The 18,090-nt window shown below is 37.5% G+C and overlaps 1 protein-coding gene across 1 annotated transcript in view; it reads right to left on the bottom strand.

Annotated features, from left to right (window-relative positions):
- ATL1 (atlastin GTPase 1) overlaps positions 1 to 18,090 on the bottom strand; it is a 44,751-nt gene that overhangs the window by 11,319 nt on the left and 15,342 nt on the right. The window contains exons 5-8 of the mRNA XM_008139068.3: positions 16,676 to 16,726; positions 13,456 to 13,512; positions 4,967 to 5,059; positions 3,830 to 3,968 (exon numbers count right to left, since the gene is read on the bottom strand). Of these exons, the coding sequence (XP_008137290.1) occupies positions 3,830 to 3,968; positions 4,967 to 5,059; positions 13,456 to 13,512; positions 16,676 to 16,726 (340 nt within the window). The remainder of the gene's footprint in view (positions 1 to 3,829; positions 3,969 to 4,966; positions 5,060 to 13,455; positions 13,513 to 16,675; positions 16,727 to 18,090) is intronic.

Genomic DNA, 18,090 nt, shown 5'->3' on the forward strand with positions numbered 1-18,090 from the left:
AGTCTGGCTTCGGTGGGCCAACAGGAGCCCAAGGCCACCCCAGCCTCCACAGGTCCCGGGCCAACAGTGGCTCAGCGGTGAGTGGTGTTGCCATGCACGGCACCCAGGGGCAGCTGCGAGCTGCTGTGACCCCGCCCCACGCTTCAGGAAGGGGAGGAGGCTTGCGGCCACTGGCGACCTAGGCCACACCTCCTGCGCCACCGCCTGCTGGGCTGGCAGGGTCCAGAGTGGGCAAGCTGCTCCCACCCCCCAGTGGTAGAACAGGGAGGAGGGCGCTGGGTGCAGGGAGGGGACCTCAGCCAGGATCCTCCTGGCGTGGGGAAGGGGCCCGGCCTGAGCCCGGTGGGGAGCTTAGGAAGTCTGGCTGAGCAGGCACTGGTTCATACAACTCTTACTCTGCCATCTTCCTCCAGCTCTCCAAGCTAGCCCCCCTGCCCCACCTGCCCAGAGGAACGGGCTCTGGGTGACCTCCCCGAGGGCAGACTGTGGACCTGGAGACCTCCAGGAAGAGTGCCCGGCGGGGCCGGGCAGGGGCCGGTGCAGAACTACCAGGGCAGAGCTGCTTCAGTGTCTCGGTAAAGTTTGCAACAGACCCAAGGAGGAAACCGAGAGCGGAAAGGCTGGGAGGCGTGAATTCCCAGCGCTTTAGCCACTTGAAAACAGCCCCGCTTGGAATGTGAGGCAGCTGTACGTTCAGCTGAGAAGTGAAGGGGCTGAACCCCACCGTCACTGGGCTCCTGTCGGTCCGAGGCCCGAGCGTCCACCACGACAAGAAAAAAAACGGAGGGAGGGGCCCAGAGGAAGGGAGGACAATTGAAGCAAACCGTGTCTAGACTTTCCCCAGCCCTCTCCCTCTTTCCGTTGCCTACAAAAGCCCCAGGCCTGGCCACAGTTCTATCTCCACCTTTTAGTCCCCTATTCTCCAAACACAGAGGAAAGAAATAAGGAAGGAGTCCGTGCTACCTTCAGAAAGTATCTATATACCTGATTGGCCAGTTGCCTCCCACAGAGGGAGGCCAGACTGCTGCTATGGGGAGCGGGCCTAAGCCATCAGAAGGTCATCCCGTCAGGGGTCCCGGACTGTGAGAGGGGGCAGGCTGGGCTGAGGGACCCCCCCACCACCAGTGCATGAATTTTCGTGCACCGGGCCACTAGTAAAGTACATAATCCAGAACATCTGCAGTCCAGTTCAGATCAAATTACAGAACTATACTAATCAGCTTTGGCTCATTGCAACTGATCAATAAATATGTGTGGGTAGATGATTATTCAGGATGATGTTCTATTTTCATCATTTCTTCAATAATTTCCACAAGAGTAAAACCTTGCTAGGAGTTCAGGGACTAGGCCAGAGTGGTTATCTGTCACAATAAATGAGGACATGATGCATAAGATCTCGGCAGGGCAGATGCACTGGTGTAGTGCTGCTGCGTACATTAACCAAGGTAGATATTTTCTCAGGATTACCTGACTCTGACAAGTCATTAGAAACAACTTTTTAACAATAATCACCTTGCGATGGTCTTGGTTATGCTTTCTGAAGTCTTACCTGAGCTGCTAAGGATGCAGCTCCACAATATATGGTGTGGTTACCTGGTCGTTCTACTTGGGGCACTGTAACACAGAGCAACCTCCAAAAAAGGTAACCAAAAGATTGGATTTGCTATACGAAGAGAGGCATTCTGTAGGCACTTGGTGAGGCGTGGTTGAATGTAGCATGAATGATTGTAATTCAGTGCTTTTGGTCCTTTTTATTTCCTATGTGGGAAGTTATTAAACTAATGGCAATTAAATTTAATCATAGTATTTTAAGTTTTAAATAACACTAGAACTAGATAAATTTAATAATGTGAGGGACCATGAACAAATAGTTATTATTATAACAATTATTACTATTAATAATGAACTTGAAAGTTATTTCTGTGTGTGAAAAGTGTCTGAGAAACTATTATCAAAGAACAATTTTTGCACGTTTTTATATTCAGAGACATTTCTTCCCCAGAGGCAAACACTCAGATGCCAGCCCTCTGGAGAATAGCATGGCCAGCACACAAGACATCCTGGATAGAAATCATACCAAATTATAAGATTCAGGATGGGACGGAAAACCAATATATGCCCAACGAGAAACAGGCAAAATAGAACATTTCAGCACACAGCAGGATTCTGCAGCAGTTCTACAAACCTCATAAAAATGGAATGTTTGATGGGAAACTAAATCTGCCTTTCATTGCTCTCTCTCAGGCTAGCTACTTTGATAAATTCATAACTTATGGGTAACTGTAAACCAATTGTGTGGGTCAATACATGTTTAAATGTAAATCAATTTGGAGAACAGATTTGTTACAAATCTGCATGATTTGTCTTAAATTCTCTCCTTGAGATCTTTCATTGCAAAATGTATCAGTTAATTTAAAAACTGTAGATGTATACCACAGAAACAGAACAAGCCAGAGTACTTTTTGTCCAATAAAAGACTATTGTTGAAGGCCTGTCCCTTCTCTGCCTGTTTACAGCTCCCAACTCCAGAGAAGAAAGAGAGGCCTTGTGGGAAGCCCTCTTTTTATGTAATTGATTCAAAATACAGGGAAGCCATTAAGTAATTGCATAGTATCAAGAGGTCTGTGTGTTCACTCGTAGATTGGAATTCATAAGTGACAGTGAAATTGTAGGACCCTGGAATCCATGCATCAATAGCCTACTCTATTTGTTCTGTTATTATAAAGGTAAGATCATTTAAAACATGTATAAAAACAAAGCTGATGATTGAAAATTTGGGGATCTATTTATGATACTAACTGCCATAGCTAAATATAAAGTATCTGAGAGTAAATACCATGGATCTATTTGGGAGTGGGGGGGATAGGTTTGCTTTTCAAAACGGCCAGTTATGTTGTCCTTTTTTAAAAAGTAACTTGAAAGCCCTTTCAGAACAACTGTGCTGAAAAATGTATGTCACTGTCTCACCAGCCCTGGCACGATGCAGAAAGGCCACCGCATATTAAGCAAATGGCTGAACTTTAGTGGTGTACTCAATGCTAGGTTTACAAGTAAAAAAGTCAGAAATGTCTTTGTACTTCCTGTATAAACTACAAAGCAAACATCTAAAGGCCTGGTGATTATCTATTAGGAAAGATTAACTTCTGCTTCCCCATATCCTACTTCTACCCCCTCTTTAACAAGTTTAGTTGCTTTGGAATATTTATTTTTTCCTCATTAATTCTTGCTTTGGAATCTTAAAATGTTAGACATGCCTCTGTTCAAGAGAGAATTACATACTATTAATACATACTATTTGAAAAACACTCCAGTGCTTTTGGTTTTTAAAATACTGTTCCTCATTCAGAAGAGGATCTCCTTTTTAGTGAAGCTTTTAATAATTTATAATTATTTAGTAGCAGTTTTAAAGGACTTGAATTCAGTACCATGAAATATTTCAATCTCTTATTATATAACTTAATGCAACATCCCAGGAATATAGACATATTTCCCCCTTTAATGTAAATAAGAAAAATTACACAGGAAGACATTAAGGAGCATTTCTCAATGCACAAAGGTGAGCAGGAACCTCTGCAAAAAGGTGAAGACTACTGCCTCCAAGTGAACTCAGGGTTTAGCCTCTTTTCTCAATGCACATATTCAGCAGCCACAGAATCTCACAGTTCACCAGGGAGGCGCTCTAGCACCAGCCCAGGAATCACAATTCTGACCATTTCTAATCACCAGCCTCACGTCAGTGAATGAACAAGCAGTCATAAGCCCAGCAGATAAATGACATTTTTATATCGGACTAAGTGATGTAAACATATTCATTAAAAGACAGACAAACCTTTCAGTTTTCCATCAAAGTTTGGATTGGTAGCTACTTTTAAGCCAGGATGAGGTAGCAGAAAACAGGAAATTTTGGTGAAACAGGAATGGATGTGTTTTCGAACATTCTGTAGTTCTTCATGCTGGTTCCCTGAGACCTGCAGGAGTAAATCATCCTGAAGTTTAAACAACTTTCAATATAAGCTGAACTTCAAAGAAGTCTGTGGCATCTTATATTTTCTATCTTGGCCCACATTTATATGTCTATTCTTATGCCAACTCAGATGGGCCTTTTCCCCCCCGCCCCTCCCCCCCTTTTTTTTTTAATACAAATTAGTGGTGCTTTACTCTAGCTAGTTCCTACAAATTCCTATTTTAATTCAAAGTACTCACAGGAGACATGAATAGATCATAAAATATTCCTCCCTTCTTTTCAGGAGATACTCAGAACAGCTTCTTGTCACCTGGTAGGTATACATTCAAATTCTAGGAAAGCATCTGAATAGATAGGTGTTTATAATCTAAGTTGCACTTTTTTTTACATGTATTTGACAGTTAATAGTACGAATTACCCTAAAAGTAATTATAAACCTAAAAAGGTAAGCTCAGAAATTCCGATTATAAAGAAAATTTTTTAAATCTTTTTTTTTTTTTTTTCGGACTTCTCAGTAGGTATTTTTGTGTGCTATCTGTTCAATGTAAATCAGTCAATATTAAACTACCATGACATAAAAAATGGAAAGTCTTCTAATTTTACTTTCTGTGAACTACTAGCAAAATGTTATAAGATTGGGGATTTCAAAATTAGATATTTTTGTTAAATTGACCTTTAAACCTCTGCTAAAACATGAATCCAAATATTTGCACTGTTGGTCTTGAACTAACTTAATTCTTCAAATTAAAGCTTTGTTTTTTCAAATAAATCATTGTTTTATAGATACCTACAAAAGAACTCTTTATCTGTATCATAATTATTGAAAACATTTGAAAATTGTAATTCTGAAAGTATTTTATTAAGTATCTGTCTTAGTTTATTCATAGAGATACTATGAGGGTCAAATGAGATTTTGGCTACTAAGTATTCAGCAAATCATTCAACGAAAACAATTCTAGATTACTAATGGTGAAATTTCATGCACCTAAATATCTAACAAACCTTGAGGCGTTTTTCCAAGAATTTGGAGCCACCATCAGATCCATAAGAAAATTCGTATGGGAAACTCCAGTCTCGAACAAGAAATATCAGACTCTATGAAATAATTTGAAGAAAGAATTGATAAGGATATTCTAACTTGCCTCCCACTGCTTTTTAATTGAAACCAATTAAAGAATACTATTCAAATATTCTTTACCACATTGGGGAATTAAAGCAAACATAAAATATTTGACAGTTTCTGAGCAGTCTCTCCTCTATTAGACATCCTAGCTATTTCCACTAAGAGTAAACCAAAAGCTGCCCCAAAATTGATTAGTTACATAGTGCCAATTGAGAGCCAATTTGAGGGCATCTCTGTCTCATTTCTTGGTAGGGTACATTCACCTTGGTGGTTTTCAAACAGCTTTTTATGAAGATTCAAGTTTTATTTGAGGAACGTTTCGTCTATTACTCTCTAGATATTTTTCCTCTATTACATGTGTCCCACTCTCTTCTATAGGGGTTCTCATTATGCATAAATGGTATAAAAAGGGGTGGTAATCTGGGTTTTGTGGGGCCTGAATCTTACACAAACTGTAGGGGGAAGGCTCACTAAGAAAAAGAATACAAAATTGGGCTTAAAAGTGAATATTTATTTAGAATGAGAAAAATAAATTACTAATTCAAAAAAGCTAACAAGTCTCTCTCTTACATACACACTCCAGCAAAATAACTAACATACCTTTGTAATATATTTTTCCCTCTACAGTTTCTGGCTACAAATGATTTTATCACTTCTTCATATGAAGATTTTGAAATATTTTTTGTTAGAAAGCTAATTCAGTCTTTCTTCTAATGAAGCCAATTTCTTATTATAAAACATTTTTTATTATTGATAGTTTAGAAATGTTTCAGCTTCACAATTTTTATTTGTAATGTTATATACATTTTTAGCCTCCTCATCTGTCAATTAGAGATAATAATAGACCCACGTCACAGGACTAATAAATGAGATAATATATAAGACATTTAGAATAGTGCCTGATACCTAGTTAGTGCTCTGTTAGCTATTTGATTTTGATTTTAATGGCAACATGGTATTTCAGCACATAGATAGACCATAATTTATTTTGCCCTTCTCCTAGATATTTTCCAGTGTTTCCACTATTCTTTTTTTTTAATTTCTTTATTGATTAAGGTGTCACATATTTGTCCTCATCCCCCCATTCTCATCCCACACCCCTCCCCACGGATGCCCCAACCCCCTGTTGAACTTAACCGTTGGATAGGCTCATATGCATGCACACAAGTCTGTGTTTCCACTATTCTAAGAAAATCATTGATAATCATTCTTCAAGTTAAATATTTGTTCACAGCCAGAAGGATTTTATCAGTGATTATGTTTCCCAAATTAGAACAATCATTAAAATCATTTGGGAGGCTTTTTTAAAAGTACAGAATTCTTGGGCTCCACTCCAGACCTATTGAAACCAATGTAATATTAGCTTTCATTTATTTATTTTTTTAATATATATTTTTTATTCTTTACAGAGAGGAAGGGAGAGGGACAGAAAGTTAGAAACATCGATCAGCTGCCTCTTGGCACACCTCCTACTGGGGATGTGCCCACAACCAAGGTACATGCCCTTCACCGGAATCGAACCTGGGACCTTTTAGTCCACAGGCCGACGCTCTATCCATGAACCAAACAGGTTAGGGCTTAGCTTTCATTTATAGAGTGCCTATAATATGCCAGCTTCAATACCAGGAATTGTACACATGATATTTCATATATTCCTATAACAGCTCTAAGAGATAGGTTATACTTTATCATTCTTTTCAAAAGAGATATATAAAAAATCATCTCCACCCTCATCTGACATTAAGTAACTTGCTCAAATTCACACAGCCAGAGATGAAAGAATTTCAGTAAACTTGGGTCTTACTTCAAAATCCCTGCTGCACTGCTCCTCAAAGTTAAGTATAAAACATGTAGTTTATGATCTAAGGGCTGATTAAAATATGCTTCTTATAAATTAGATTAAGAGATATTTCAATTTTTGTTTCTGAAAAAAAATGTAGGTAATAAAGAAAAAATCATATTTTATGAAATTAGCTATCTTTAAATGATCCTTCTAAAAGTACATTTTCTGCACTGGCCAGTGTGGTCAATTGGTTAGAGCATTGTCTTGTACTAAAAGGTGGCCAGTTCAATTCCCAGTCAGGGCACACCCAGCATATGGAAGGTAAACCAAATCAATGTTTTCCCTCGCATCGATGTTTCTCTCTCTCCCCTTCCTCTCTCTAAAATCAATGTTTTAAACAAAATTTATATTTTCTGAGTTTCTAACTGAATCTTTCAGACTCGCCCATTAAAATTATGTCTTTTAATTCTCATTTAATCTACAGGTTCCTCTTCCACCCTTTTTCCCCTTTACAGCTCATCTGTTGGAGAACCTAGGAATTTGACCTGTAGAGTTTCCCATAACTGGGACCTTGCTGATTGCATATTCATGAAGCAGTTCAACATGTTCCTTTGTCCTCTGGGTTTCCTGCAAATTGGCAGCTAGAGACAGAGGCTTGGTCTGACACAGGTTTTATTTCTTTGGCTCGACTATGGGAAGCAGAGTGTCCTTTTATCAGGAGGCACATGGTATATGATTATCTCTGATTTGATCGAAGTTATGTCATCTTTGCTTATCTGAAGTGCATTCTTTGGTAGAGTTCTCATCAAGGGCTCATGGGAACACTATTTTTTGCATTCTTATATGTTGATAACAGTTTGTGCCATTTATACTTGAAAGTTAATTTTGCTGGATATAAAATTTTTGGCTCACATCTTCTTTCCTTAAAAATGAATGCTTCTTAGTTTGCCTTATGGATATTTCTTGTTTCACTAAGGTAGAGCCTCTCTTCTCTCTCTCTTCTTGTTTTGTTTTGTGGATTCTTGTGGGGAAAAAAGAGATTCTTGTGGAGAGGAGAATTTAAAAATACCTATGTCCACTATCTTTAATTATATGCCAATTTTTGTCAAAATAAAATATAACAACTTGTATTCAGAACAATTACACCTAAAACATGTGTTTTGAAAATAGAAGTTAGCTATGAAGCAACTTTTACAAAATAGAAGTTCATGAACCAGGATAAATGAAACCAAATATGTGGATTTGGCTATATTTTGCATTTTTCTTGGGAGATTTTAGTTTCATTTCTTGGTCTTTTTCACTGGACACCTTCCCAAGTCGACATAATGAGGACCATGTGTAGAATAGGATCAAATATGAAGTCTTTTTTTTTCATATCAACAATCTATATTCTATTTATCTATCTACAGTGTCAAATTCCCTATATCCTTGCCTATTGCTCCCATCCAACAACAACAAAACGCCTTGATTTGTAGCATTCAACAATTTATGTATGCACACTATGGCTGATTTCAAGCTACTAACTGTTTAATAATTGGCTTACATAATTCCTGAAAATTTACTAGTTAGCTCTTGTGAACTGGTATGAGCCAGCTAATAAAAGCACACCCATTGGCCCCACCCTCTCCCTAGATAATTTGTATGCTTTACATTTATTATGTACGGAATTCTATGAATCTTGGTCCTTATTTCAAAAGCCATCATTTTTCAACATTGATGAAACTTGATTTGTGTGTGTGTGTGTGTGTGTGTGTATATATATATATATATATATATATATATATATATATAGAGAGAGAGAGAGAGAGAGAGAGAGAGAGAGAGAGAAAGAGAGAGAGAGAAATCAAGACTATAAATTACTCTAACTTTCTCAGATAAAAACATTTGAAGTCATAAATACTGTTTTTTGAATGAATTAAATTCAGGAAGGCAACTGGGGCAAAGGATGCTGTGTATATCCTATAAATGACCACATATATTTTTTAATACATGAAAAACATAACCTTTGTTAACTTCCCTTTGGAGACTAATCCTTTAGGAAATTATTCAAAAATCAGTGTTATAGCACTACTATGAGTAACCGTGAAAAAAACCCCAAATGCTCAACAATTGGGAAATGACTTTACAAATTATGGCATATTAATATGAAAATACATTACATAGCTATTAATATTACAAATATGTAGGATATATCAATACATGTTTATGTGGGTAATAGAGGTGACACTGATTCACAATAGAAAAAACTGGCTGAAACCGGTTTGGCTCAGTGGATAGAGCGTCGGCCTGCGGACTGTAAGGTCCCAGGTTCGATTCCGGTCAGGGGCATGTACCTTGGTTGCGGGCACATCCCCAGCAGGGGGATGTGCAGGAGGCAGCTGATCGATGTTTCTCTCTCATCGATGTTTCTGACTCTCTGTCCCTCTCTCTTCCTCTCTGTAAAAATATCAATAAAATATATTTTTTAAAAAAAGAAAAAACTGAATTTTCTGGAGTGAGGAAGAGGACAGAAGTGATCTGCTAAGAAAGCTTGCACTTATCTGAACTTTTATTTCAAAATTACTTTATTTTGGATTTTTTCCTCCATGCTAATTTAAATGTGAATTATTTTGCTGCTATCTTACATGTTCTGAGATTTTAATATATTTGCATCTTATCTTTTAATTTCATGAAGTACAGTATTTTTTAGTTTGAATTTGGTTTTTTTAATCTTAAATATTATTAAGTAGTGTTGGAAGCCATGTTTTCTACTTAATGAATTTCTCAATTCAATTTCAGATATTTGGATTTACACATCCAAACATGTTTAGGAGTTAGTTGACTCATTTAGTCATAACTTTTTTCATTGACATTTCATAATGCCAACAGTTTACCAACAAGTGTTTTTAACCAAAAGCAGTAAATCTATGACTTGCTCTATCTATCTATCTATCTATCTATCTATCTATCTATCTATCTATCTATCCTCCTGAGCATTGCTTGGTCTCTTTGACTTTAGTATATCTGGCAAAGTGTAAGAAGCAGTGATGCCTGCTGATAAGACTTAACATTCTTTTCCAGAATTTACAATGCAGTTTCCCAGTCTATACCAATGGGTCCGGAGAATAACAGATTTAGAGAAGACAAAAATCAAAGCAAATATCCTAATTACCATACAACACTTCAACTATCAGCCTGACAAATACTTTTTAAAAAGACAACAGAATCTAGTAGGTATTGTAAACCATACAGAAGATTGTAAGCAGGACCTGGTTTTAGTCTACCTTACCCCACCTGCTTCCCCAGACCATGGGGCCAGGATTCATACTCTTTCACTCACAGTATACCATCATCTCTCCATGCTAAGGCCCCTTTTTCTTTATCACATTTTTTCAAGACCCCCATTCCCGTCACTCAATTTTCTGTTCTCAACTCTAATATGTATATTTTGTTTATCTAGAGTGTTTTAAATAATCATAAATAGTATGTTATAGATCTCAAATTTTTTCTGCTTAATTCAGTATGAATTTAAACACTCTATTATTCATGTTACTCTGTATACTTCTGGTTCACTCCCTTTGGATGTTGCAAAATATTCCAGAGAATGCTCTTATGTATCCATTCTTCTAGTGGTGGACAAATAAATTGCCTCCAACTTCCCACTACCACTACTCTATCAATGCTCCAGTCAATATCCTTATACATTTCCCCTGCTCCACAGAATGATTGCTCCAATCTGACTTTCACCAATAGGTCCTGGCTTTCCCATTTATCCAAATTGTAGCTATAATATGGTATTAACCCCATGTTCCACATTTTGCCTATTTAAAGAGTATAAAGTGGTATCTCATTATTTTAATTTTTACCTGATTATCAATGAGAACTGACATCCTTCAAAAATGTGTTAACCATTCAGGTTTCCATTCTGTGAACTGTCTACATATCTTTTGCCTGTTTTTTAAAAATTAAGTCCAGTTTATCATTTTAATGTTTTATAAGACTATTTTTAGAGCAGCTTTACATTTACAAGAAAAATGAGAGGAAAGTGCAGAGGATGGTGGGGGTAGTGAGGAGTGGAGAAATGAATAGGTAGAGCACCTGTCCCCATACATGCATAGCCTCCTCATTTATCAATATCACTCACCAGAATGGTGCACTCTTTTTTTTCATCAACAATGAACCTACATTGTCACATCATAATCACTCAAAATCCATAGGGTTCATTCTTAATGTTGTACATTTTATGGGCTTGGACAAAGGTATAATGACATATACCCATCATTACAATATCACATAGAGTATTTTCATGGCCTTAAAAAGCCTCTGTGCTCTACCTATTCATTTCTCCACTCCTCACTACCCCCACCATCCTCTGATCTTTGTGTCCATTGTTTTGCCTCTGCCAGAATGTCATATAGTTGGAATCATACAATATTTAGCCTTTTCAAATTGACTTATTTCACTTAGTAATATGCATTTAATGTTTCTCCATGTCTCTTTCATAGACTGATAACTCATTTCCTTTTTTTACGCTGAATATTTCATTGTCTGGATATATGCAGTTTATCTATTAAAGGACATTTTGGCTGCTTCCAAGTTTTTGGAAATCCTATATAATAAAGAGGTAATATGCAAATTGACCATCATGCCCTCGCACAAGATGACTACCTCCGTGTGGTCACAAGATGGCCACCACAAGATGGCCGGCAGGGGAGGGCAGTTGTGGGCGATCAGGCCTGCAGGGGAGGGCAGTAGGGGAGGGCAGTTGGGGGTGACCGGGCCTGCAGGGGAGGGCAGTTGGAGGGGACCAAGCCTGCAATTAAGTAAGGACATTTTGCCCATTAAAAATAAGCAAAGGAACCACGACACATCTATTAGAATGGCCAAATTTGACTTTTGACATTGTCAATATCTTCTACCAATCTGTTCACTTTGCTTATAGAATCCTCTGATAAATAGAAATACTCTATTTTAATGTAATAATACCCATCAATTTTTCACTACATGGTTTATTTTGTGAGAGTCTTAATATATAAATGTTTCTTCACCCCAGTTCAGAAGGATATTTTCCAGCATTTTCTTCTATTAGTATAATTTTAACTTTCATATTTAGTTCTTTAATCCAATTGGAACTTACTAATCTATATGGTGTTTAACAGAAATTCAACTTTTTCTTCAAATAGTGAATTAATTTTTCCAAATCTCAGCTATTAATCCATCCATTTGCCACTGGTTTATGACACCACCTCTGTTGAATACCAGGTTTCTATATATACTAGAGGCCCGATGCATGAAATTCATGCAAGAGTAGGCCTTCCCTCCCCCCACTGCTGGTACCGACTTCCCTCTGGCACCCAGGACCCAGGCTTCCCTCACAGCCCCAGCTTCGTCCAGAAGGTCGTCTGTAAGGACGTCCGGTCTAATTAGCATATTACATTTTTATTATTATAGATAGGGATATATTTGGCATCTGTTTAGTTCCATTGGGCTTTTTTCTTGTATCTGTGCAAGACCACAACATTTTCATTTTGTATGGTTTCTTAGTGTGTATTCAATCTTCCAACTTTGATTTTCTTTTTAAAAACTGATTTAAATAAAAACAGAACTTAATTTTTCCATAGAAGTTATAGCACAATACGTTGAGTTTCTTTAGAAATCCTGTGGTAATTTTCATTAAAATTGCATTGAGTTTATTGATTAATTTGGGGAGAATTAAATTCTCTATAACATTAAATCACCCCATCTGAAATATAACTGTTTTATATAAATTTCCCTTTATGATCTTTAATGGATCTTCGCATTTATCTCCATAAAACTCTTTATATTATGGGAGTTAATTACCAAAGTTTTTGTGTGTGTTTTTTGCTATTGTGAACTGTATACTTAAAAAAAAACTGCATACATACAAAATAACTTACATTTGCTAGTTGGTAATTGCTGTTTTGAGACATATTATTGACTTTTTAAGATTTACAATTTTTATGATATGACACCTATAAAATAACATATATATATTATTATGCACATTAGTAAAATGAACCTATGAATCCACAAACCCACTTAAGTAATTGAACATATCAATAAGAGTGAAGCTTCCTGTGTATCCCTCCCTGATGTACCCTATTTCTCCTCTCCAGTGGTAATCACTACCCTAAATTTTGCTTTCAATATAGTTTTAACACATATGTATATGTTCTTAAACAATATGCTATTAATTTAGTTATGCTCATTTTTTAGCTATATTAAAAATGCCATCATACTATAGATAGTCTTTAAGAGGCAACTTTTTCACTCCATAGTATGTTTATTTTTTTATGACATCTCTAGGGTTGGTTCAGGGGAGAAAAGCTGATATTTTTGCAGGAACCAAAATATCTTATTCATTCTTTTATTTTTCCTTCCCCTTTTTTAAAAAACAGTTTGTTAAATTTTTATTTCCATATTGATATCTTCTCCTTGCATCAAATAGCATTAAATAGGTATTCAAAAGTGCTTCTGAAGTGAAATTTTAAAACAGAGAAACAGACCCTTACAATTAATTAAAATAACTGCTATGGTCTTCAGGAAATTTTAATAGGAATTTATCATCAGTTAACTCCAACTTACCTGAAATGGCTTTAGGAATGTTTCCTCCATTGCCAGTCTGCCATACTCAGTGAAAAGCTAGAAGGAAAATCACACACACATACAAAGACACACATACACACACACATGCACAAAGAAAACTTCAGTATCTGCAAAGTTTTACTTTTTGGCTTTCTTCCATTCATATTTTTCCCCAAGCTTAAAATTACAATAATCTTTTTAAAAATATATTTTATTGATTTTTTTACAGAGAGGAAAGGAGAGGGATAGAGAGTTAGAAACATTGACAAGAGAGAAACATCGATCAGCTGCCTCCTGCACACCCCCAACTGGGGATGTGCCCGCAACCAAGGTACATGCCCTTGACTGGAATCGAACCTGGGACACTTCAGTCTGCAGGCCGACGCTCTATCCACTGAGCCAAACTGGTTAGGGTTACAATAATCATTTTAAGGAACTAAGTATTAGATAAAACAGTACAGTAATTAGATATTTTAAAAATAGTTTCCATTTTAAAGCTAACATCTTTTATATCTAGAACTAGAGGCCCAATGCACAAAATTCGTGCAAGAGTAGGCCTTCCTTCCCTCAGCTGCCAGTACCGGTTTCCCTTGGCACCCGGGACCCAGGCTTCCCTCGCAGCCCTGGCTTCATCTGGAAGGTTGTCCAGAAGGACGTCCAGTTTACTTAGCATATTACATTTTTATTATTATAGATATAGGACAGTTTTTTTAGGGACAATGGGGAGAAACATGTTAAATGACCTTTCAAAATAGAACTTGCATAATTAGACCAGAGAGCAATAAATTATGTAATATATATATATATATTTATATATATATATATATGTATATATATATATATATATATATACATAGTTCGTATTTTCCAGTGTATAAGACGACTGGGCGTATAGAAGATTTTCCTGGGTTAAAAATTCACCTTATACGCCGGAAAATACGTTGTATATATATATATATATATATGTGTGTGTGTGTGTGTGTGTGTGTGTGTGTGTGTGTGTGTGTGTTGCCTGAGGACACACAATGGCCTGGATTATTACAAAGTCATATAGGTATTTGGCTTAAAAATCAAAACATCAAATACACTGCTGTCTAATATTTTTTATTGTGCCCAATTGAGAGGCACCATGGCAGTTTTTATGTTGCCACAAATGAAAGGTTTTAGAGAACACGACCTAAGGGAGTGACTGTGATTGGGCCCCTGATGAGAGTTTTCCCATGTGTGCACAGGAAATGCCACTAAATATACAAGATTAACAAGCCACAGTGACTTTTCAGAGCTGGGGAAGAAAGCTGACACGGAGGATTACCATCCTTTCCCCCTCTTCGTGGGGGCTATGGGAATATAGAAAGCAAAGGGTAATTATTAGATATTTGATTAGAGTGGTTAAATGAAAGTCTGGAGTATCATATTTACAAGGCAACTGGCCCTAGCTAGTTTGGCTCAGTGGACAGAGCGTCGGTTTGTGGACTGAAGAGTCCTGGGTTCAATTCCGGTCAAGGGCACATGCCCAGGTTATGGGCTCGATCCCGAGTAGGGGGCGTGCAGGAGGCAGCCAATCAATGATTCTCTCTCATCGTTGATGTTTCTATCTCTCTCTACCTCTCCCTTCCTCTCTGAGATCAATAAAAATATATTTTAAAAAGTAAAAGGCAGCTGGTCAGGGATTTAACACTCTCATTAGAATTATCTACTAACATAAATTGAATACACAATCTTTTTTGAGGAAGACTGAGATATTGTCACTTATAGGAAATTTTTTAAGTGATCTCAAAAAAGACAATTAACTCAATATAAAAATCCAAAATCAGTCCTTCTTTAAGAAATCCCTAAAACTGGTACTGAACAGTACATGCTTGAAGAAGCTATTGTATTTATTACTGTATAAGAAATATTAACACAAATCAAATCAAATAAAAACACAAAATAAAAAAGAGAGCAACAACAAATTTAACACTTACTCAGCATATTGCCTATTTGTCATAAAGGTCAGTGAGATGTACAAGGAATATATTTGGGCCCTGGCTGGTGTGGCTTGGTTGGAATGTTGTCCCCTACACCAAATGGTGGCAGGTTGGATCCCTGGTCAGGGCACATGACCCAGGTTTCCATGCATGGGAGGCAATGGATCAATGTTTCTCTCATACATTGATATTTCCTCTCTCTCTCTTTCTTTCTCTCCCTCCTTCCCTTCCTCTCTCTAAGATCAATAAAATTTTTAATAAATAATAAAAAACTGATTAAAAAAATAAAATAAATATATTCGGGAGTAATTCTGGTTGTTAACTCAAATGATTTTTCTCACATTAGAGATTACCCTGCTTTATCATCCTTTGTTATCTGTTAAATTTGTAAATGGCTCTTATTGCAAAAATTAATTAATATAATGAAAGCAAAATTTTCTACAAAATACACAGAGGGCAACTATCAGAGAAACAATAGGCTTTCCTATGTAACCAATATAACATGAATTGAAAGGGAGCAGGGTGTTACAGAGATGTGAAGTATCTTTAACCTTTTGCACTCGGATGTCGAGTGTGACTCGACACGGTTAGCATTAGAATAAAGAAATCGAGAAAAAAGCAAGTGAGTGCAAAGGGTTAAGAATAGCTAATCTTTTACTTGAGATTTAAATGATGCTTAGAGAATAGAAGAGACACTAAGCCCAGTCAGATAACCATATTTTTACTCCCACTCTACCACTAATTAGCCACAAGAATTTAGGCAAGTCATTTATTTATTTCAGCCAAACTTTCCTCATGTATAAAATATGAAGTATAAATTAGGTGTCACTGAGGTCTCTTTCAGATCTAAAATAGAATTCTATGAGTTATCATCAGGTAAGCCCCTCATAGCTCTTAGGTATAAAGTGGTCCACAGGGGGAAAAAATGGGCATACAACTGAAATTCCACTAGCAATTATTAAATCCTTGATCTTAAGACTACTACTTCTTATTTTGGGTCATTTTTAAAACCAAAGATCATTTTTCCATTCTAACTTGCCACATAGTTTCATATGCAGGTCAATAGCAAGTAATTTTATAGAAACAAATGAGTTTGGAAACTGAGTTAGACAGAATATAACTATACAAGGCTGGAACAAGAAACCTGGAACTAGGACAACCTTCATTTGGTTATGTTTCTAAATCCTACTGAAGTTCCATTATGCATGCTTAAAAGATTACAAGATATTAAAAAAGATTATAAATATTGTTACCTGGAGGTGCTGAAGATCATCCTCCTGGACATTTTGGGATAAGTTATATACCTTGATTAAGAAATAAAGTTAAAATGAAATAATTAGCATCATCCTCAGCACTACTTTGTCATTCTCTATTTTTCTAAATATCAGTTATCATAAATGTGAACTCTCTAACATACATTCTTATATAATGATATTTGTAAGACCATAATTGAGGAGTATAAGAAGCTTGAGAGACAATAAACAATGTACAATGATCATAAAATTGTTCTAGAAATGCAATAGCCACCTGTCTGGAGGCAGAATACTAAAAATACTTTATGAACTCAACAACTAGCCAATAAAACACTCCTTCTTATAAATAACTAGAGGCCTGGTGCACCAAAATTCATGCACCTGAGGGGGAGGTCCCTCAGCCCGGCCTGCCCCCTCTCAGTCTGGGGGCCCTCAGGGGAGGGAGGTGACCCAGCGGTAGGTGACGCCTCCACCACACCTCTGCTGCTACCACTGCCAGCAGCGCAAGCCTAGGTTACCTGAGCGTTGGGCAGCCCTGGACGACTGGGCAGCCACCATCCAAGGCTTGCCCATGTCTTGGGCCGACCCTGGACGACTGGGCAGCCACCATCCAAGGCTTGCCCATGTCTTGGGCCGACCCTGGGCGGCTGGGCAGCCACCATCGGCGGCTTGCCTGTGCCTTGGGCCGGCCCTGGACAGCTGGGCAGCTGCCATCAGTGACTTGCCTGTGCCTCGGGCTGGCCCTGGGTGGCTGGGGAGCTGAAGGGACTGGGGGTCTCCGGAGGCAGGTTTGTGGAGCAGCCAGACCCGCCGGGAGGTGGGCTCGGCCGTGCCACATGCCTGCTGCCCCGGCAGGGCTGAGGGGACTGGGTGCCACCATCTTGTGGCTGTGGGCGCTGCCATCTTTGAGGGCATGGCAGTCAATTAGCATATTCCCTCCTTATTGGCCATGGGTGCTGCCATCTTTGTGAGGACATGACAGTCAATTAGCATATTCCCCCTTTATTAGATAGGATGGCAATCTAAATCTGAATAACCCATAAAGTGTTCTTAAAAATTTATATTGACTTCTTCACAACTGGTTATCTGAGTTATGTCTACAAAAAGTTTCATCACATGGAAGTTAGGTTCTGAATATTATGTCCACACCCATAAACATATGAATTATTACTTCATGAACAGATCACTGTATAAAAGTGACATTTTTTGAGTGGGATAAATATCAGTAACAGATAATATATTTTTAAATAGATCATTTCTCAGATAGTAATAAATAGTCATTACTAAAAGGACTTACATTTTCAGTGAAAATATTGAATGTCTTCAGGTAAAATATACATAGTAAATAATAAATATTACAAAGGCAAAGTCAATCTGGTTTTAATTGGCTTGTGTAAATGGGTTATACTGTCAAT

The sequence above is a fragment of the Eptesicus fuscus genome, chromosome 5 (genome assembly GCF_027574615.1).
Source record: "Eptesicus fuscus isolate TK198812 chromosome 5, DD_ASM_mEF_20220401, whole genome shotgun sequence".
NCBI lineage: Eukaryota > Metazoa > Chordata > Mammalia > Chiroptera > Vespertilionidae > Eptesicus > Eptesicus fuscus.